General features: G+C 54.0%; 1 protein-coding gene across 1 annotated transcript; it reads right to left on the minus strand.

The window, feature by feature from the left end:
* Positions 1-539: 539 nt before the first annotated feature.
* On the minus strand, positions 540-21,361 carry LOC122387731 (acyl-CoA dehydrogenase family member 11-like). The gene is made up of 9 exons (XM_043378158.1): positions 21,154-21,361; positions 20,728-20,827; positions 20,059-20,216; positions 15,641-15,734; positions 14,660-14,810; positions 2,301-2,444; positions 1,503-1,857; positions 1,172-1,277; positions 540-988 (listed from the first exon to the last, which is right to left on the minus strand). The coding sequence occupies exons 1-9, from the start codon at positions 21,319-21,321 to the stop codon at positions 810-812; spliced, it is 1,455 nt and encodes a 484-aa protein (XP_043234093.1). The 5' UTR covers positions 21,322-21,361; the 3' UTR covers positions 540-809.
* Between the last annotated feature and the right edge of the window lie 929 nt (positions 21,362-22,290).

The raw sequence follows: 22,290 nt of genomic DNA on the forward strand, positions 1-22,290 counted from the left end.
CGCAGTACTTCTTTCGACAGAGAGAAAAGGAGCGTCCTGAATCCATCGGGCAGATTCGGCCGAGGGAAGCTGTTGATTGCGTTATAATCCTCCATAGCTGTCGAATACTTTTTATTTCCTTCTTCGGTCCTTCTAGCTTCAATCAGTCTGCATCACATATTCGTAATATCAGCTAAATGTTCCTAATTGTGCTTTTAGAGACCTTCTGAAATAACGACATGATTTTGGCGCATGACCGATGGTCACCTTTCTTTACTCTTGATTTATTCGACCTGCAAGCACGTTTATTTTTCGCGTATACACAAGCGATTCCGGAGAAAGAGCACTATTGCAATTTAGGGGTCAACCAATGGGATGTTACGTTCACGCGAGGTGTGAACCGTGCTGGGAAGATAAGATCTCCGTATCTGGTGCAAAATGAGAGGCATGATAAAGTAGAGAATTAGTGCACCCGTCCCGTAACAGCGCGTAATGTCTTCAGCCTACCCAAAACCACGTTATGCGATATGTTTATCAGCACTCCACCACAACTTAACCAGTTTTACATACCTACTCGTCATTTTATTGTGAAAATAACATTTCAATAGTGGCTTACACAATCATTATGAGCTGACCCAGGCCCATCAACCCTGACCTGACCCAGGCCAGAGATGAAGCCATCTGACCATTGCATTGATGCATATTGCATAACCAACAAGTACATAGTATAACTTCAAAAGATTCACCATCGCCAAAAACAGCCGATGGTTTCTTTCCTCCCCCGATAGAACAAACCACTGTGTATAAGAGTGGCACCTTCCGAGCCTGGCTCAGTCGTCGGTCTCGTACCCCGCCATGACCAGCCGCAGTTCGTCTCGGCTCTCGTCGGCCCGGTCCGGCCGCCGACGGGCCAGCAGGGGAGCCATCTCGCGGTCCGCCCACCGCAGCGCCACCGTCCTATCCTCGTCATCAGCGTCCGGCGCGGCGGCGTGGTGGCACAGCAGCGCACCTGAGCGGCGCGGAGAGCAAACTTAGTCAGAGCTGAACTGCTCCAGGCTCAAATCTGAGACATTGAATCTATAAGAAATAAGAATCAATTTTAAGGAAAGCATGTACTCGTATCTAAGTGTATGGAAATAGTTATTTACGAATATGCGTTTGCACAGGAAGAACTAAAAAGGTAGGTACTTACAAATGTACGTGTTGGCTATGGTGAACGACAAATCTCTCGCTGAAACCTCGAGACTGCTATCTTGTTTCTTCAAAATGTTTCCCACGTCATTTAGGATGTTCTTCACCTGAAATGACGTAGTAAACAGAAAATAGAAATTGATCAGGTAAAACATGTAAAGCTCACAAGCTACCGCCCTGTGCCTTTTCAGCAATATGTTTCAAAAAATTAAAAAGTCTCCATAGCAGCAACGTCATCGCGTTACATGTAAGGGTACGCCAAATGACGTGTGCTCTACTCAAGGTAGTTCTCGGACCTCGAGACCTCACATCATGCAGCGCGTCACACACACCTTTTCAGTGATCGGCCTCAGGGAGTCAATGGCGGCGGCGGCCGGCAGGAGTCGCTCCGTGACATCACTGGTCAGTGCGGTCCACGCCTCTCCGCGGCTCTTGGCCAGCGCGCGGAGCACGTCCAGCGAGAGCACGTTGGTGGTGCCCTCCCAGACGGGGTACACCTGGGCGTCGCGCAGAAGGCGCGGGATGCCCGTGTCCTCGATGTAGCCCTGGCCGCCGAAGCTCTCCAGGCCCTCAGAGGTGACGGAGACGGCCCGTTTGGCCGTGTACAGTTTGCAGATGGGTGTCAGCAGCCGTAGTAGCAGCGTGTCACGGTCTCCGGCGACGCCGGCGTCCTGGCGACCCAGCAGACTGCATAGCGGAAGGTGAAAAAGGGGTTCAGTGCCAGTTAGCACATCAACATGCATGGCACAGTCAGGGCACGTATAAGCGAATCGTTAGTATAAAACGCACATTGCCTCGGAACTTCTTGGGTCTTATGCTAATCTGATCAGTGGCTGAATTCGGCGCGCTGCTGACTGCGCATTTCTCAAAGGGCTAGATTTAAGACTGAGGCCAATAAGCGACCGATACATAGCTGTGCATTAACCATGGACGGCAAGGGTCCTACTAGGGGGAGGGGCATGGCGTATGGAGTGCGTCCGGCGGCCGCGCGTCGGTAATTCAAACGCTGTAAGAGCCACCGATCCGGAAGGTTGGATACCAGGTAAGCACTGAATATGCGTTGTTTTCATCGTACCTCCACGGGTAACAGTGTTATCTAGCCTTTTTGTCCCGAGCATCAGCGCAGTTACCTCACAATATGCAGCACGAGCGCCAGGCAGCCGCGCGTTTCCACCTCCATGTGTGCCAGAGTGCGCACGTGCAGGGGCCAGTCGCAGAGGCGCCGGCCGAACGCCACCCGCCGCCGACTGTAGTCCCTCGCCAGCTGCAGAATCCTACACGGGCACAAATAAACTGTCATAACACCTGTCAACGGGAAAACATAGCAACCCCATAACATCAGCATATTGCTCTCCGTAGTCCGTAGTACCATCGCTGCATTTTCATGATAATGCAATTTGTTCAGCTCTGTAATTTCTTCAGTAAGAAGTTGATCTTTTAGTCCCTCTTTAGCCTTTGAACACCTTCAAATAAACGCTAAGGAAGGCTTGCCGCTCAGGTTCTGGTTCTGTTGCCCGGTCCGGAAATTCCGGCGAGACGACGGAATTTGGTGTCGAAATTTCACATCTCCACTGACACGGCCGTGGCTTGTCGCACTCACCAAACACGTGTAAAGTCATGTCGCTTGAGCTCTGCATTTAGGTCAGTGGTCGGCAGGTCATTCGGGGTCGTGCCCCCTTTTTGGGCGCCAGGCAGGGCCATTACCCCCACCTACCAGACCCCATTGCTGACACAACTATATTTACTGAAATTCCATACCGTCCTGGAACTCTTTGGGTATTTGTGCATTTCCAATGCATCAAATTTAAAACATGACACTTCCTCCACAAAACATTTAATGCCTATATCCCAGTAGCGGCGGAACACCTTCAATTAAGGGGGAGGGGGGGGGGGAGCACTGCCGACTTTTGGTCCCATTCTTTCCATGCAACGCCCATAGGGCTAATGTTAAAATGCAAAAATCAAAGGGTGCACGGTGCCCCGGTGCCCTCCCCGTTCCGCCGCCTATGCTATATCCCATTTAACCCTTGTACGTATAGGGGCGGCGGGTGGTTTTTCGTTAAAAGCTCACGTAAAAGGCATTGGATCACGACCAAATTGTACCCTCGAGCCCATCATTTTTTTTTTCACTAGCCCGGAAAATATCATGACCTGAGACCAGTTTTACCAACAGAAAAATAACCGCCTGCCGGAATTTTTGCCTCAAGACCGCTTCACATACGGAGCGTAAACGCGATGGGCTCGTAAGCGGATAGGGCTTTACCGTTTACGCTCCATATGTGAAACGATCTTTAGGCAAAAATTCCGGCAGGCGGCTATTTTTCTGTTGGTAAAACTGGCCTCTGGACCCATAATGACCGTTGGCTTATGAGCTTTTTCTGGAGATCATCTTGAGCCATAAAATCTCACTTCAAGAAGTTATAGCGGGTCCCGATTTTCTCGACACTTATCATTGCCCTCTTGAATGAGACGGAATGACCAAGGACCTTAAAAATGGGCCAGCGGCTTCCTATGGTCACGGGTAGCACGCTCGTCTTTTTTATGCACAGCTCCATATCAGAGCCCGAGAGGCCGCGGGGGTCCGATCGACTCCTCCCCCTTACGTTAGCGGCTGTTGAAACGCCAACAGACGGGCGACGGTTAAAAGTTGCAGCTGCTTTTGAACGACTGTACGGAGGGGTGAGATGGTGAGGCGAGCAGGTACGTGAAAATTGGTATCTAATCAATAGTGTGCTGTGCCTTTGGCCTGGGCTAATCTTTGAACCCTGGGATGCAACAGTCACGATGGCTCCATCACTGGAGCTACAAACTCTAAAAAGATAGGCTTTCTCAGAATCCCTCTGATATGATGTGAGTTCTTTATTCCCAGCCTGCGATTGCGCGCCCACTTGGCGCACAGCCAACCAGAACACATCCACGCCCTGCGCGGGCCGGCGGCCGACTGCCGCACAACCGGCGACCGGTTTCCACCTGGCGGTCGCTAACTGAACTACGCGTAGCCAGGCTCACGATACAACACCCTGCCCCCCTGGATTTGAGTTCGAACATCGAACTATCAAACATAACTTACTCAACCTGCGAGCCACCACAAACTAGTCAAATCCAGTCCGGTCACTTACAGCGTCAACACTGCCGCCTATTTTAGTGCGATCACTGACATCGCTCACATCCGTGCGATACGAACATAACTACAAATTCACTGACTTTAGAGTCGCCCACGTCTGCCCTTACACTACTTATCAGTCTGTACTTCCAAACGAAAATAACTAATCAGTCATCACCCTTCTCGGCGGTACAAATTGACCCACACTTTCCCTGGCCAATCACATCTGTTATCCACCTTATCGGTGGCACCTATTGACACACGGAATCACATATTCTTCCGCTCGATCCTTCCGCCCGATCACATCTCTGTAAAATCACGTATTTTCCACCCGATCACATCTCAGTTATCCACCTCCTCGGTGGCTGAGAGTGACGCACGGACAACCGCCGCCGCACCTCTGCCGGCGGTCCTTTACAATCGCCGCCGCGCGCGCCATGTCCTGTCCCACCGGCGCCGCTCACCACTCCCGGCGAAGCGTTAGGCTTGCTACCGCGCGCGCCGCCGGTCCCACCAGCACCGCTCACCGCTGCCGGCGGTCCGTCAGTAGCGCCACCGCGCGCGCGACCTGTTCCTTCGGCCTCGCTCACCGTCTCTCCACCGCTCGCACGAGGGCCACCAGCCCGATACAGATCCGCTGCGTCGCCGCTACACTCTGTGAATCCGCTCGCTGGGGGTGTCACCACTCGGCTGTCTCCACCGTCGCCTCCGCTGGCGCCGGCACCGGCCCCGCCGATCGCCCCCGGTACAGCCGACCTGATGCCTTCACTGGAGATCCTGCCGGCAGCGCCGGGCGGCGCCGGCACGGCCGTCCTCGCGCCGCCGCTGGCGCCAGCACCGGGCTCGCCGAGCGCCGCTGGCACGACCGTCCCGGCGGCGGCCGCCCGCTGGCCGGTCCGCACTGGCTCCGCGCTGATGAGTTGATCGACGTGCCGCGACCAGAGAGCATCGGCAACAGCTATCTCATACGACACCGGTCCGGTCCGTGCGGCCACCGTCCCCAGTCTCCACTTCTGCGGGCCGCTGTAACATCTAGCCCACACCGTGTCTCCGATGTTCAGCTCCCTGTGCCGGCCGCCTGCCGCCTCCCGTTGCCGTTGCTGCTGATCCCGAAACCTGTCCATCGGATCGGGCCGCAGCGTATCCAGCCGCGTCCGCACGTTCCGGCCGAACATCATTTCGGCTGGCGATCGTCCCGTGCCCGAGTGCGGTGCCGCCCGGTAGGCCAGCAGAAACTTCTGCAGCCGCTGTGAAAGAGACCCACCATCCCGCAGGGCCGCCTTCAGTCCGTTCTTGGCCGTTTGCACCGCCCGCTCCGCCGCTCCGTTGCTGCTCGGGTGATATGGTGCCACCCTGACGCGCCGCACTCCATTGTTGCTCAGGAATGCAGCGAACGGAGCAGAGGTGAACTGAGCACCATTATCCGACACGAGTTGGCGGGGGATGCCGAAACGCGCAAACATCGCCCGCAGCTCTCTCACAGTGCTCTCTGTGCCCGTCTCTTGCATCGGGATCACCTCCAACCACTTGGTATAGCTGTCGCACACCACCAGAAAGTTCAAGCCCTGGAAGGGGCCCGCATAGTCTATGTGGATACGCTCCCACGGGCCTCCGGCCGGCTCCCACGGGTGCCGATCACTGTGTGGCGGCGCTCCTCGCTTGTCCATGCACTCTGCGCAATCGCGTGCCGCGCCCTCGAGCTCTGCATCCAGCCCCGGCCACCACACATATCGCCGAGCCAAGTTTTTCATTTTTGAGCTGCCAAGGTGCCCCTCATGCAGCTCACGCAGCACCCGCGCCCGGAGCTGCTGTGGGATGACAGCACGGCCGCCCCACACGAGACACTCGCCATCCGTCGACAGCTCGTCCTGGCGCCGCTTGAAAGGCACCAGCTCCGGCTCGACCTCAGCCGGCCAACCGCACCGGACGAACGTTAGCACCCTGGCCAGCACTGGATCGCGCCGCGTGGCTGACGCAAGCGCCTCTGCCGTCAGCACCGGCGCCGCGCCGTCCATGTAGCACAGGAAGCTGACGTCGGCTCCTTCTCTGTCGATCTTCTCTCGCTCGACACCCGAGCACGGCATGGCCAGGCGCGACAGACTGTCGGCCATGTGCATGTGCTCGGACCGGCGCAGCTCCACTGCGTAGCTGTACGCCGCCAGCTGCAGCGCGTACCTCTGGAGGCGGGCGGCCGCCAGGCTCGGCAGGTCTCTGTCCGGGCTGCGAGTTACCTAAGTGTGGAACTACCCAGCGCCGAGCCGGCCGGATGACGTCACACCACGGCCAGTGCCGGCGCAGCGGCAGACTGGCCGAGATTGGCATGGTCTTAACTTGGCGAAGAGGCATCGGATGCCAAACTTCTGCTGCAGCTATAAATCACATTTCATGTGTTTCTTCCATGTGTATGAGCTATTAAGTCCTTCGAATACCTAATGTGTAGGTGAGCGTAGGTACCTGCATTTAGCAGTGTACTATGCTATGTGGATTGAAAACTGGGGGCACATCCGACACACTGCGCAATGGATTCCGATATTGCTTGGCTGATTCTGGCTTTGTGTCTTCGCACGAACCATTGAAAGGGAGGACGTCATTTTTAAAGGTTGTCACCAGAGCCTATTTTAAGGGAATTTGACTGGGGGGGCAACCTGGAAAATTGTCTCTTATAATCCATCAACCCTCGCCCGTATTGGTATTTTCCAGCTGCGAACGTATATGGGGGGGGGGGGTCCGTTGGACCTTCCCCCTTGCCGTTTCGACCCTGCTCGAGCTAGAGCTTCGTGGAAAAAACGACCGTGTTGCCCGTGATGAAAGGAAGCCGGTGATACCCAATTTTAACCCTCGCCGACCCTCGCCGACACAGGGGGGGGGATTGATGCAACCCCCCTAAGGTTTTTTCGCGAATAACTCGCGTAAAAAGCTGCCGATTGCAACGAAACTTTCAGTACCCTCGCATTTATCAATTTTACACCTACCCTGAAAATTTCATGACCCTGACCTAAATGACCTTTGACCTGTGACCTACTTTCCGAGACCATGTTTGGCCGGAATCACGATTCGGCGTATGTCGACTCGCATTAGCCGCGCTTTTGCAAGCTTTTCGTGCTTTCAAACGTTCAAACATGTGATTTGATGTTGCTCCCATGCATTAGGGTGGATGTCAAGGTCACCTGAAGGTCAGGTCAGGTCAGTGACCTTTGATGACCTCGGTTCACTTTTTCGAGTTTTACATGTTTCTAGGCCAGTTTTTGGAGCTGAATTCGAATTTAGCAACCCGATGAACATTTACGAAGCCTAGTTTTAGTGCCTTTGTAACATGTTACGAAGCTGTCAGAGGCGGTTGACACCTACTAGGAATACCCGGCAGGACCCCTACTGGTTGACCTGACCTGACCTGACCCGACCTGGACTAAATGCATGAAGACATCATCTGTGATCAAAACTCACATGATATCATTCGGATCAGCACCCCGAAAAACCCCATAGCAGCCACACTTTACGACGTTCTAACAGGTCCCGATTTTCCCGATTTTCGGGTCATTGACCTGACCTGGAAGGTCACCCGATGACCTAGGACATTAAAATTGGATATCATCGGCTTCCTCTCGTGACGGGCAGCACGCTCGTTTTTTCCGCGAAGCTCTAGCTCGATCAGGGGCCAAACCCGAGGGGGGGGGGGTCGTACCAACCCCCCTTGTGCCGTCGAAGGACGCAAAATGGCCTGTGCCGGCGAGTGTTAAGGTCCTAGGTCGTCATCACTTGACCTTCCAGGTCAGGTCAATGACCCACTTAAAGTCGGGAAAATCGAGACCTGTTAGAGCATCGTAAAGGGTGGCTGCTATGTTTTTTCGGGGTGATGATCACGAATATCATGTTAGTTATGATTAAAGATGATGTCTTCATGCATTTAGGCCAGGTCGGGTCAGGTCAGGTCAGGTCAACCAGTAAGGGTTTTGCCGGGTGTTCGTAGTAGGTGGCAACCGCCTCTGACAGCCTCGTAACATGTTACGAAGGCACCAAAACTACTTCGCAAACGGTCAAATGGTTGCTAAATTCGAATTTAGCTCCAAAAACTAGCCTAGAATCTTATAGAACTCGAAAATGTGAACCGAGGTCATCAAAGGTAAATGACCTGACCTGACCTTCCGGTGACCTTGACACCCACCCTAATGCATGGGAGCAACATCATATCCCATGTTTGAACGTTTGAAACCACGAAAAGACTGCAAACGAGCGGCTAATGCGAGGCGACATGCGCCGAATCGCAATCCCGGCCAAACATGGTGCCATGGTGCTAGGCCGCCGGTGCATCTGAAAGAACTGTGGGTGCCCCTGACAAGCCTGAAGTTCCAACGACAGGCCCGTGGTGCCCCTGACAGGCCCATGATGCCCTTGCGAGGCCGTTGGTGTCCCTGCTAGGCCGGTGGTGCCTCTGCTAGGCCGCTGGTGCCCCTGGGCCCTGAGAGGACTGTGGTGCTCCTGACAAGCCTGGAGTGTCCCCGACAGGCACGTGGTGCCACTTACAGGCCCAAGATGTCCCTGCGAGGCCGGTGGTGCCCCTGCCAGGCATGTGGTGTCCCTGCTAGGCCTCTGGTTCCCCTGACAGGCCTGTGGTGTCCCTTGGCCCTGACAAGCTTGAGGTGCCCCCGACAGGCCCGTGGTGTCGCTGACAGGTCCGTGGTGCCCTTGCTAGGCCTGTGGTGCCTCTGGCAGGCCTGTGGTGCCCCTGGCGGGCCTGTGGTGGTATCCCTGACAGGCCCAAGGTGGCGCCCCTGCGAGGCCGGTGGGGCCTCTGGCAGGTCTGTGGTGCCCCTGGCAGACCTATGGTGCTCTTCCTAGGTCGATGGTGCTCCCAACAGGTCTGTGGTGCCCCTGACAGGCCGGTGGTGCCCCAGGCAGGCCTGTGGTGTCCCCGGGCCAAAGGGGGCGGGGGTCATAACCCATATGACCCACCATTGGATCCACCACTGGTCATTACTTGCAGACTGACTCATTTGACATCCATTGCAAAACAAGTCACAGTTGTATGTTTGTCACCGTGTTCCTTTATGCCCATTTTTATAGTGGGCACATCTCGACGACTGGGGGGGCAATTCTGTTGAGTGCGGGGGCATTTGCCCCCCCCAGTTAACATGTTAAAATAGGCCCTGGTTGTCACTTGTCAGGTGCACTCAAACGTTTTAATAAGCAACTGCTGATTGAATTTCTGGCGAGGGGTGGTGGAACGTTCTGTTCACAAATGAGTATCTACCTACCTAGTGCCTACCTGCATTGGCAAATAACTTGGTCGCGGTCAATTAGGCATGATTCACGAAGTCCCTTATCTTTTATTAGACTTATAAGCCCAATGTGCAACATTTGCGTCTTTTCGCGTTGCATTGGGTAGCAAATGAGAAAATCTGCCTCTTCTCCACAGCCCTCAATTCAAGAAACCGTCCTTTTCCTTATCACACCATTCCATAACATAATTTTCAAACATGGGTATCCTCCCCACAAAAAAACTGAAGCAGTTTCCTTCGGCTCCAATGCGCCGCTCGCCCAGGGAGACGGAAGTGTTATATTCTCGGCGGTCCAGTCTGCATTCTGCAGCACAATTAAATTTGGCGGACCCCCATCGCACGACTGAACGATTCGTATTGTTGTGAGTGACTGTGACGACAGCAAATGAATTCACTGGTGGTTTCGTAATAATTAACAGGCGGCGCAGCCCAGTGCCTCTTACAATGAATTACAGTGGCGAATGCACTATTGCAGAGAAGAAATGGATTGAGCAGATGCCCAACCTCGCTGTATTATCAACTAAACATTAGATACGCTTTACATTTTAATCAGGCAATCATGGAAACAAACGACTTGCGAGTTGCGACCCTTCCGCCTTACATAACTCGGCAGAATGTCCCTGAGTCGGCTAATCTACACTGCATCTCTTCAAACCCTAAGTATTTTACAATTTACCACTCAGCTATGCAACAGGCTTATAATTCACTGCTAAAGTCTCAACTCCTTTTCCCCTATCATCTTTTTGGCACCGTCAATCGCCATCTGCGCTGCCCACTGTCCAGCAAATAATCCGGCCGTCTCCAGTCCTCTGGCAGGGGCTTCCAAACTCAAGCGAACTCGCCGAAGTTTCGCCATTCAATGCGCAGGATCTGTACAATTGAGTTTGAGAGCCTCTGGGTTGGCTCGGCGCGCCTGCGCTGCGCCGTTGGTCCGGCCAAGTACGCGAGTGACGTCATGCTATAAGCGTCATCCCCCGACCAAAGTCACCAATCAGAGCCCTAGAATCGACTTGTAGTTCCACACTTAGGTAACTCGCGTCCGGGCTCAGGATCCGGGATAGAGCCCTATTATCCACCACGAGCGTGAAAGGCCGCCCGTACAGGAACCGATGGAAGCGGGTTATCCCGAATGACACCGCCGCCGCCTCGCGCTCGACTTGTGGGTACTTCCTTTCTGTGGGCGTCAGCGTCCGTGACGCATACATCACCGGCCTCTCCGCCCCGTCCGGTGTCACGTGAACCAGCGCCGCGCCGACACCCACACTGCTGGCATCTGTCACGAGCCTCAGCGGCAGGTCCGGGTCATACCGCATCAACACCGGCGGGCTAGTCAGCATCCGTTTCACCTTCTCCACCGCCTTGGCGCACTGCTCTGTCCATGCCCACGGCACGCCCTTCTTGGTCAGCTGATAGAGCGGCGCCAGCACTGTCGACAGATCGGGCAGCAGACGCCCGAAGTAGGTGATGGAGCCCAGGAGCGACCTCAGTTGGCTGACGTCCGTCGGCTCCGGTGCCTGCAGCACTGCTGCTACACCGCCGTCAGTCGGTGCGATGCCCTCAGCCGTCACCTTCCACCCCAGGAACTCGACTTCTGGCACCGCCAGCTGGCATTTCTGCGCCGCCAGCCGCAGGCCCTGCCGCTCCAGTCTTCCGAGGATCTCGTCCAGCCGCTGCAGCAGCTGTTGCTCGTCCGCACCGAACACCAGTAGGTCATCCAGGTAACACCGGCATCCCTCCTGTCCTTCCAGGACCCGGTCCATGGCCTCCTGGAAGAGGGCACCGGAACTGGCGACCCCGAACGGCAGTCTCTTCATGACGAATTCGCCCTTGTGAGTGCTGACGGTCGTCATTGCTCGAGACTCCTCATCGAGCGGCATCTGCTGGTACGCATGCTTTAGGTCCAGCTTGCAGAACAGCTTGCCACTCACACCTGCGAACACATCTTCCGGCTTCGGCAGCGGGTGGTGCTTGACGATCAGCTGCGGGTTCACTGTGAGGTTGTAGCTCGCACAGAGCCTCACCCCGCCTCCCGGCTTCGGCACCGGAACCAGTGGCGTGCCCCAGCCTGTACTGGTTTCGGACGGGTCGACCTTTCTTGCTATCCCGTCTCTGACCCATCGGTCCAGCTCGGCCTCCACTTGCGGCAGCAGCGCACACGGTACGGGTCGCGGTGGTAGCCGCCGCGGCACCGCGTCCGGCTTTAGGGTCAGGTGCGCGCGCTGCTCCATCGTGCCGATGCCCCCTGCAAACACTGCTGCGTGCGCCGCCGTCACTGAGCTCAGCGTCCGCCCGCCGCTCACTTTGCTGGCCTCGCTGACCTGCAGCAGCGACCGCCAGTCCAGACGTATTTCACGCAGCCAGTCGCGCCCCAGCAGCGGGTGGTGTCGGAGCTGACCGCTGACAACCACGTTCAGCCGCTTCCGCTGGCCGCCATACTCCGCCTGCACGGTCGCCTCGCCGCGGACCGGCACCGGCTGACCCGTGAACGAGCGTAGCTGCATCTTGGACGGTCTCAGCTTCAGTCCCGGGATGCTGCCGTCCGCCACGATCGACACTGGTGACCCGGTGTCAACCAGCATCTCAGTCTCCCGGCCGTTGACAGACAGAGTTACCAGTGGCAGCCGGTCCTGGCTCGTCAGCTGCGCCACCGTCATCACGACATCCTCCTCCACGGACGCCACCTGTCCGATTCCTGGACAGTCCCGCTTCAGGTGTCCAGTTCTGCCACATTTGAAGCACCTCCTCTTCTCGAGCGGTCCGCCGCGTCTGCTGTCTCGCCGACCGCCGTCTGCTGGGCCGGGCGGGCGAGACACTCCGCGCTGCTGCACCGCTCCTGCCGCCGGAGGGTGCGCCCTCTCCGGCGCCGAGTCCGCCCTGGCCGTCGGACAGTCCCGCCGCCAGTGTCCCCGGCCTCCGCAGCCGAAGCACGAGCCCGGTCCCGGGCGCTCGGCCGGCCTGGCCGTCTCCGCCCGCCGCTGGCGTCTCACCACCTGGACTGCCTCCCCGTCCGTCACAGCCGGCACCGGCGCCCCTGACAACCGAGTCGTCAGGTCCATGACGTCCCGGTGGGCGCGTGCCGTCCGCCGGACATCCTCCAGGGTGAGGTCGTCGCCCTTCAGTGCCGCTTCCCTCACCAGCTTCCGCTGCAGCTCGCCTCGGCTGCCCAGGACGCAGCGGTCTCGCAGCTCCCGGTTCACCTGCGCCGGCTCGTAGCCGCAGCGCAGGATTTGGGTCCGTAGCCTGGCCAGGAACTCCTCCAGGCTTTCCTCCGGCTCCATTGTCATTCCTTGGAATTTCCCTCGTTCAGCCACGACGTTATTCCTTGGCACCAGGTACCGTACCAACTTCCTTTTTAGCCGGGTGAACTCGTCTTCCTCCGGTCCTTCTGCCTCCTCTTCCGGCAGGGAGTCGCTGACATCGGCTATGTCAGGCCCCACCAGGTGTAGCAGCACGGCGCACCGTCTGGTAGGCCCTTGGATGTCCATGGCGACCATGTAGCGCTCCAACGCTCGCAGCCATTTCTCGAAGTCCGTGCCTGCCCGGTACGGCCCCGCAGACACCAACTGCATGCCCGTTGGATCCATCACGCTGCCGTGCTCTCACCAGCGCGTCGTTCCTCCGGCCGGCCCGCCGCCGCTCCACCGGCCGGCCCGCCGCCGCTCCACCGGCCGGCCCGCCGCCGCTCCACCGGCCGGCCCGCCGCCGCTCCACCGGTCGGCCCGCCGCCGCTCCACCGGTCGGCCCGCCGCCGCTCCACCGGTCGGCCCGCCGCCGCTCCTCCGGCCGGCCCGCCGCCGCTCCACCGGTCGGCCCGCCGCCGCTCCACCGGTCGGCCCGCCGCCGCTCCACCGGTCGGCCCGCCGCCGCTCCACCGGTCGGCCCGCCGCCGCTCCACCGGTCGGCCCGCCGCCGCTCCACCGGTCGGCCCGCCGCCGCTCCACCGGTCGGCCCGCCGCCGCTCCACCGGTCGGCCCGCCGCCGCTCCACCGTCGGCTCGCTCCGGGCGTCACCGCTCACACCGGCTGGTCACCGCACAAGCCGGTCGGGCCCACCGCTCACGCCGGTCGGCCACCGCTCACGCCGACCGTCACCGCTCACCGCGCCGCCCTGCGCCCGTCTTGGCGCTGCCGGCTGCGGTTTCCCGCGCTTTACTCGACGGGGGCGTCACGTGGTAGTGACGTCACACGCACGTCACCGCGCGCGCATGCGCACTCTTCCCGAACCGCCCGGCCGCGCGCCAGCTTCCCGAAATTATCCGCTTGGGGACCAGGCACCTCAAACCGCATTGAGGCCCTCCCCGCCGCACCAATCGGCCAATCACACGCGCTGCCACAGCTGCGCGTCACCCCCGGCCGACCAATCAGCGTGCAGCACGCCGACGCATGCGCCACGCACACCACACTGCCGAGGCATCATGGCCGCCACAAATGGCGATCACATGGAAATCCTGCCACGACCACGGCCGCCGCGCGACAGGCAGACTACCAGCAGCAGCGCGAAAATAAAAATACTAAGCAATACTAAGCACTAAGCATTCGTACTAAGCACGTTTGCGCCCTCACCGTCCGTGGCCAGTCCGCCCTCGCTGACCACCGCGCACCGGTCCGTTTCGCCATCACTCGCAATCACAGCTCCAAGGCTTCACCTTGATCTCATCCTTGTCGCCAATTTGATATAATGTGAGTTCTTTATTCCCAGCCTGCGATTGCGCGCCCACTTGGCGCACAGCCAACCAGAACACATCCACGCCCTGCGCGGGCCGGCGGCCGACTGCCGCACAACCGGCGACCGGTTTCCACCTGGCGGTCGCTAACTGAACTACGCGTAGCCAGGCTCACGATACAACACCCTCATTACCCCCACCGAAAGGGCTCCATTACCCCCAAAGGGGGCATGCCCCACCATTTGCCGAACCCTGATTTAGGTACATTATTTTATCATGCATTACATTACATTACCGTCACAGAAAGGCGAGGTACGGGGCAGCACCAGGCTTGACTAAATGCAAATAATAAGCTCCTGTTGTTTGACCGCTCGCATTGATACCCTAAACCATAAAAACACAAGCCGAGGGCCCACTTCATTCCGTCCCAGCTGCTTTCCGACTCACCGTCGCATGCTGGCCACGCTGTTGACGGCGTTGTGTACCCTGGTCAGTGTGAGCATGGCCGAGATGCTGGCCACGCCGCGGCCCTGGTCGCCCACCCGGTGTGCCACGGTGCCGTTCAGCTGCAGTTCGGCCGTCGGTAGCTGACGGGTGCCTGGCCAGCGAGATCAGCGAGACTGTTAGACCGTGAGGCGTGAGCTGATAACAGCCCCGTAGAGGTTACAGTGAGGGACCAGTACGTACGTAATCTATTGAAACAAATGAAGGCATGGTAATGAAGATAAGTAGGTATATAAATGAATCATCAAATCAAACGATGAAAGAAACAAAAGACCATCGGTGTGAACTGAAATAAAGGGTATGCACTTGCAAACTTCTCTCAGACATGAGCTCCGTCGCGGCCGGGGAGGATGCATCACACGATGTTTTTACAGTTATAAAAATTACGCCTATGTGGGACGTTTAAGAGAAATATTTGTCATTCTTTGTTCGTAATTGCCGCTCATCGCTAGTTGTCGCTCCATTTCCCTTCCAGCCATCAAGCTGTAGTAAAGCCACTACTTTAGCGTGCGAATATGAATGTAAATCTCGCCAACATCTTTCAGCACACTGGCGCCATTCTTGCGACATTTTTATAGCCCGAGAGCCAGATGCGGCACGCATACTTCCGTTTAGGTCACTCACGCACGCGATACACAGAGCAACGGTCGAAACTAAATGGAATTCGAGCTTTCATGGATTACATGACATAATCCGCAGCACTGAAGAAAAATTTACATTATGCTAACTGAAGTGGCGAGGCAAACACATCCCTGTCGCACGTGTTTGAGCATTCCTTACTGGGGGGAAGGGGAAAAGAGTAATTACGCGATTTGGTTTCATCAGCTGACAAGAATGGTAAAACTCAGCCTGAACTGAAGTCGCCAAATAAGGACCCGGCGGCCTCGGACCCGGCTAAACGCAGCTAACACCAGTGGTGCTTACCGAGTTTGTTCTTTAGACGAACTACCTGCATATTGTTTAGCTTGCCGTCGGGACGTCGCGTCTCTAGGAAATACATGCTCAGGCCTCTCGAACCCTGGCAAAGAGAACCAACTGTGTATCAGCCCGTTCCATACAATTTTAAAAAGCGCTTCTGATGCGGGTTGCCCGAAAGAATAATAATATATAATAGGTAGTCATAATTCGGTAACAAGTAAATACATAATAATAATAAACGCTTATATTACTTCAATGTCGTAAAATATAAACAATTCTGCCGTACAAAGTCAACACCGATTACGTTCGGGTGACCTCTGGCCTGAGTTAGTGACCTCTGACCTGACGTAATTGTTTTTTCCTTTGCGTGGCAAAATTAGGCCGTAGGTCAGCGCGTGAAAAAAATCACTACAAAGCAGAAAATTAAATCTCCATTTACATTAGCATCAAAGGAATATTTCATTGCGTGAGTTACATGAGGAACTACCATAATTTTACCAATTTTGAGAGTTGAAACGAGATTGAAAATTTTTGACAGCCAAAACAGAAAAATGTAGTTTCGTTGATTTGGTAAAAATGGGTCGCCCAACGGCAATGATCCTTTAGCATAAAAATATCCTGTGCATCACGCCACACGTCCTATACTTAGGCACTGGGTCTCCAACAAGTCATTGTAACAATTACTCCATTGACAAAAAAAAACGACATAAGGGAAAGGAAAACTGATGTCTGTGCTGTCAAATCTCGCTTCTAGTCTGTGCGACCGCGCCCACCAATATTTACAAGCAAGTGGACAAAACACCCAACACTAAACATTTTTGATGGCTTGTGTTGTGATATGATGTGATGTGGTGTAATGTGATGTAAGAGGTAAAAATCAACTTCAAAACATTTGCCGGACCCTGTAGATGGTGTCGGCCTCGGTCTCTCTTGATGCGTTGGCTAGCTCGTTCGGTACCTATATATGCATGAATTCGCTCATTTGGGAAGCATGTTTGTATGCTGATTTACATTCTGTTCAGGTGTTAAAAGTTGAGCACGTATCTTCTATTGTTTCCCTGGTAATAGCGGTTCGACCACTCACGCCCCTCGTCAGGCCTCCGACCGCAGGCTCTGTTTATACAAAGCCGCCTGGCCTTCTCAGTTCGCCCGTCGGCACTATGGCGAGTGGCGGCGTGGTGCGGCTCTCTGCCGAGCACATTCCCTCGCTGGTGTCCCGGCTGGCCAGCTATGGCGCCCTCAGTCTGCAGACGCGCACCGTGCTCCGCCTGCTGCGCGCGCGCATCAACCCGGCGCCGTTCCGGTTGTTCGCTGCCGGCACCGAGGGCGCCGACCTGGTGACGGTGACGGCCATGGAGATGACGCCCGGCCGCGCCGTGCTGGACGTCTGCGGCCCGGAGAGCTCGGCCGGCCGGCAGCGGCTCGACAGCCTGCTGCGGGCGCCCGAGCTGGCGGAGCTCTGGCGGCGGCCAGTTAGGGTCGAGTTCATCGCGGAGGGCCTGACTGACGTTCTCCGCTCGGTCGCCGAGAGCTACAGCCTCCGATGGATCGTCGATATGAACGAAACGTTTCGGTTGTTCGTTCGACCGGACCATCTGTCCGTCCCGCCGCCGGCCCACCGGCCCGGTCTGGAGGTCCGCTCGCTGGAGAAGCGCCACCTCGCCCTGGTGGAGAACCGCTGGGGATACAGCCGTGACCTGATCTGGGACGTGTCGGCGATGATGGAGGCCGGTCAGCGGGCCGGCCTGGCCGTAGGAGTGTTTCTAAAGGAAGGTGACGAAGCGCACCCAGATACTCCACTAGACGAGCCGGTCGCGTGGTCGCTGGTGAACGCGTACGGTGCCACGGGCTTCGGCTACACGGAGCCTGCTTTCCGCGGTCGCGGTCTGCAGATCATGGTATTACACGAGCTGGTTCGCCGCTCAAAACAATTGGGACTGCCCTTCTTTGGGTACACTAAAGATTCGAACAAACCGGCCATATATAATTTCCTCATGTGTGGTATGGAAGCGAAATGCGTGGTGATTGGTTGAGTGCTTTGTTACTAGAGTCATTTAGAGTTAGAGTGTCAAGAGACTGACTCGCACCATACCGACTGACCAAGTGTACGTGTGCTCTTTTATTAAACAGATGTATTTCATCATGCCCCATGACTTCTTCGCCATGATTTAACCATGCCCATCGGTTTTAATGATTGCACTTCTATAAACGAGCATGCATGCTGAAGCAAACATTTGGTAGGTAGGTATTTAGATATGTACGTAATGAAGTTCAGCGACATGAAGTAACGTCGATAGCATTTTCAGAGCACGATAACACTTAAGTGGTAGGGTTTACTGGTATTAATTTTTCAAAGCAGGAACACGATAAGACATCATTCCAATGCACAGTGGGGATTTTTTCCGATCTAGCACGTCTTCATTCGTAGAAGGCAAACCATAGGTAGCATTGTAGCCAGATTGTGCACAGATGTTGGCTGGTGTGTCCTGGTGAGAATTTTACCTGTAAATTTGCATAATCAACATAGTATAGGGAGTTCAATTGGACCCCCGGCTCAGCCGTTTGGCCCCTGAGCAAGCTAGAGCTTCGCGGAAAAATCAAGCGTGCTGCCTATGACGAAATGAGGCCGAATATATCCAATTTCAAAGTCCAAGGTCATTAACTGACTTTCCAAGACAGTTTAATGACCCAACTAAAGTTGGGAAATCGAGACCTCTTGAAACTTCGCAAAGTTAGGATGCTACGGGGTATTTCAGGGTGCTGATCACGAATTTCATGTTAGTTTTGATCACAGACGATGTCTTTATGCATTTAGGCCAGGTCGGGTCAGGTTAGGTTAAATCAACCAGTAGGTGTCCTGCCGGCCATCCATAGTAGGTGTCACCTACTACTGATAGCTTCGTAACCTGGTACGAAGGCACCAGAACTACTTCGTAAATATTCAAATGGCTGCTAAATTCGAAATCAGCACCAAAAACAACCCAAGAAACAAGTAAAACTCGAAAAAGTGAACCAAGGTCATCAAAAGGTCAATGACCTTGACTTGACCTTCACGTGACCTTGACACCCACCATAATGCATGGCACTAACATCATTTCACATATTTGAACGTTTAAAACTACAAATAGACTGGAAACCGTGGATAATGTGAGCTGGCATACGCCGAATCGCGATTCCGGCCAAACATGGTCTCGAGAAATATGCCACAGGTCAAAGGTCAGTTGGGTCAGAGTCATAAAATTTTCAGGTTAGATGTAAAATTGATTATCTCGAGGGCACCGAAAGTTTCGTCGCGATCGGCCGCTTTTTGCGCGAGTAATTTGCGGAAAACCATGGGGTTTTATCCGACCCCTTCCCCCTCCCCCTCCCCACAAGTGCGATGGTTAATAAGGTTACGGTATGTATAAATTTACGCTTGTCATCCTATTCCTAATGAATATGTCTCAGAAAATATGCATCATATAAATCACGAAGTAAAATTATTCCCCTATGTCCGGAACATACCTATATCGTGCTGTTTGCCCTAGCGCTCCTCGAGTGGGGTGTTAAGATACTCTAATGTGAATATTCTGTGTTCAGGCAAGTTTCGGCAGCCAAACTAGGCGTAGTCTTGTGCAGGAGAAAGTGGCGAATTCGATAGGATATATTTCGGAGTGGATAAGTGTGGAGAACATTGTTGATTTCCTACATTTATTTAGAATACCATTCCATCAATATGGTGTCTGTAAGGGTTTTTTTTGTAAATGGCATTTTTGTGACCTTAGTAAGGTTGTGGCATAACTGTCTGCCACTTTCTGTTACTTTCTGTCTGCCATTCCATTCCTAATAAAGGTGCCTTTCAGAAGATATGCAACTTTAAGACCTCGCAAGATTAAAACCAACAGGACAGGACAATGAAATTGAGCTGTACTTTCGGGCCTTGCTGAGCCAATTGAGTAATCACGCATGAGTGTGAACTTTGGGCGCATTTTTCCTAGTTTTGCTATGGACATACAGATAAAACAATGCCACATATGAAAAATTAAGACATTTAATTAAGACATTAAGACATTATTTTTTTGCCCCACTGACACAAAAAAAAAATAAACAAAAATCCAAAAAAGATTTTTGGAATTAAGAGGCGCTAGATCGGAAAAAATCCCCACTGTGCAATGGGGCAAATGATAGCCTAATGGCGGGAGCGCTGCAGCCTGCCTTCTAAGGAAGCTAAAGGCCGAAAGCTCAAACAAGCAGAATCATTAAAATTCAGACATCGTTGCTTGACATGCGGAAGAGTATAAAACAATAATGATTAAGATGAAAAACACATGTATTTTTAGTGCAGGGCTTTACCGAACCAATAAACAAATCACGACTCTAAATTTGCATGCCTTACGTGACATTTAACTCTGACCTAAAATCCAATAATATAGAATCTATCTCACCGGTACTGGCTGGCCCTGCTCGTCGAGACTGCGTGCCAGACTCAGACTGACGTCCGAGTCGCTGGCGGACGAGAACCACTTGTAGCCGTAGAGGCGGTAGGAGCCGTCAGGGGCGGGGACGGCCACGGTCTCAGTTCCTCCCCCGACGTCCGAGCCACCTGGTAATGAGCGGGCGCTAATGACAGGACAACAACGTGAATGCCTCCGGGCTCTGACAGTAAATAAATTATATATGTAGGGTATTCTGCTCAAGAAAACCTCACATAGACTCAGCTTCGCACGTTCGGAACCAAGTAACAGCTGACAGATACTGTATTCAGGCTTGGAGAAGACTGCCAGGTAAGCGGCTGAGCTATGCAATCAAAAAATCAAAGACATCAAAATCTCCTGTCTTAGATTCACAGCAACACAACTGTATGTAATCACCGGTGATTAGCCTCATTACCATCTCTTTGCTGGTAAGATAGCAATTGGCCTGATCAGAGTGCATCTACAGTCCTCGAATATGGATGAAAGGGTCCGTAACCTTTGCAATTTTAAGCCGACGCTCTAGGCAAGGGCAGGACGCAGGTCGGCTTCCCCGGTCCCAGATGCTGCATAAAACGTAACCGTGAACCGGGTTTATGACATTGAATAATATTGTATTCGCTTGATTCAAATAACACGTACCTCGTTTCTCTGTCATCCACTGACCGGACGTCCAGAACTTATCAGGGCTCGCCGAGCTCAGGCGTTCAAAAGCCGTGGCCAATTCAGGAGAGCGGAAGCCCTGTCAAGGGAAGATAGGTGAGTGGTTGGTACCTGTGCATTAAGTAATTGAGCTGTTGACAAATCACAAAGTAAACGATTCAAACATTGTAAACGTTCAAGTGCCTACATAAAAACGCACATTCCACGCAAACACTGGAGTCAAAAATGGGAGAAATGAGGCAAAAAAAAAAACACCCTGTTTAACGTATCACCAGGTTTAAATGGTGTTTAGAAAACTCGTTACAAAAGAACGTTGGAACAACCTCTCCTCAAAACCAGAGGCATACAAACTGCAATCGGTATGTCATTTTGTTCGTTGGGCAAACACATGGTGGTCGGACCCACCTCGAGTGTCTTGGCCGCCCCGTCCGTCATGGCTAGCGGGCAGGCGAAGAGACCTGACGAGGGACTGAACAGGTACACCTTGGCCATCTGGTAGACGCGACTGTGCTCGGCGTACCGTCGGCGGTAGGCCAACTTTATCAGCTGCTCTTCAGCAGAAATATCCTTCATCTTCTTCCAAGCATGACAGGTCACTGATGAGAAAACGACAGCTTCTAAGTTAGCACCACATAATAGCATTCAGAAACCACAATATGACAGGCATCGGACTTTGCATCCAACATCAGAATTTGCAAGGACTAAGGAGTGAATGACATCACGATTCCATGTGCTTGAGGTAGGTAGTCCTAAATCAATTCCGGTGCAAAAACAACAGCCTCGATTGTTCCAATATTATTGATAAATTATGATGGTGAGGTCATGTGACCGACATCACCTCAGGTGGCCTCTCCAGGTGAGAAATAGGCATCCACATATCTACAGTTATCTAAATTGTGTATGTGTATGTATTGTGTAGGTAAGTGTTGATAAGCACATTCATACCCAGCCTATCGATGCGCTCGCCCCACGCATTAAAAACATCGAGTTTTGGTGGGTTGAGTTCACAGTCTTCTCCAAGTTTGTAGATGTCAGTCGAGCAGCGACCGCCAAAGCGCTCCAAGTCACGGTTCACAATGTTGAATACCTGAAATAGTTAAAAAGCATCTTAACAGTAGTAACTTTTTTAAACGCATTTAACATTTTAGCGCAATTGTTTATACAATATTTCTTTCTTTCTGAGACATATGCAAAAACATCTAACTGTAGTTTCCTGTGAAAACATTCAGTCACAGATAGGTATCAAGTGATGAATAGATGAATAGTAGTGATGAACGGATGAGATCATTGCCTCACAGTCACAGGTCGACCGACAACTGTCTGAACTCTTTATGAACTGCTCAGCCGGCCATCGCCAGGCGTACCTCAGGTGGAAGCAGTCGGCGCAGGTATTTGACGAGCGTTGGGTCTCCACGGTAGGTGTTGGTAAGCTGGTATGGTGGCTGGGTGAAAGAGCTAGAGTTCTCGTGGACAAAAGAGGCCTCTTCATGCTTGAATTCATTAACGTACGAAGACGTTGAGAACAGACGTGCCACAAGAGGT

The sequence above is a fragment of the Amphibalanus amphitrite genome, unplaced genomic scaffold (genome assembly GCF_019059575.1).
Source record: "Amphibalanus amphitrite isolate SeventyFive unplaced genomic scaffold, NRLGWU_Aamphi_draft 000296F_arrow, whole genome shotgun sequence".
NCBI classification, from domain to species: Eukaryota; Metazoa; Arthropoda; class Thecostraca; order Balanomorpha; family Balanidae; genus Amphibalanus; species Amphibalanus amphitrite.

Coding starts and splice junctions, on each gene's coding strand:
- LOC122387731 (XM_043378158.1), bottom strand. CDS start 21,321: ATGAAGGATATTTCTGCTGAAGAGCAGCTGATAAAGTTGGCCTACCGC. Junction 1,858..2,300: donor CTCGTGCTGCATATTGTGAG/GTAACTGCGCTG, acceptor TCCGCTATGCAG/TCTGCTGGGTCGCCAGGACG. Junction 989..1,171: donor CATAGCCAACACGTACATTT/GTAAGTACCTAC, acceptor CGCGCCGCTCAG/GTGCGCTGCTGTGCCACCAC.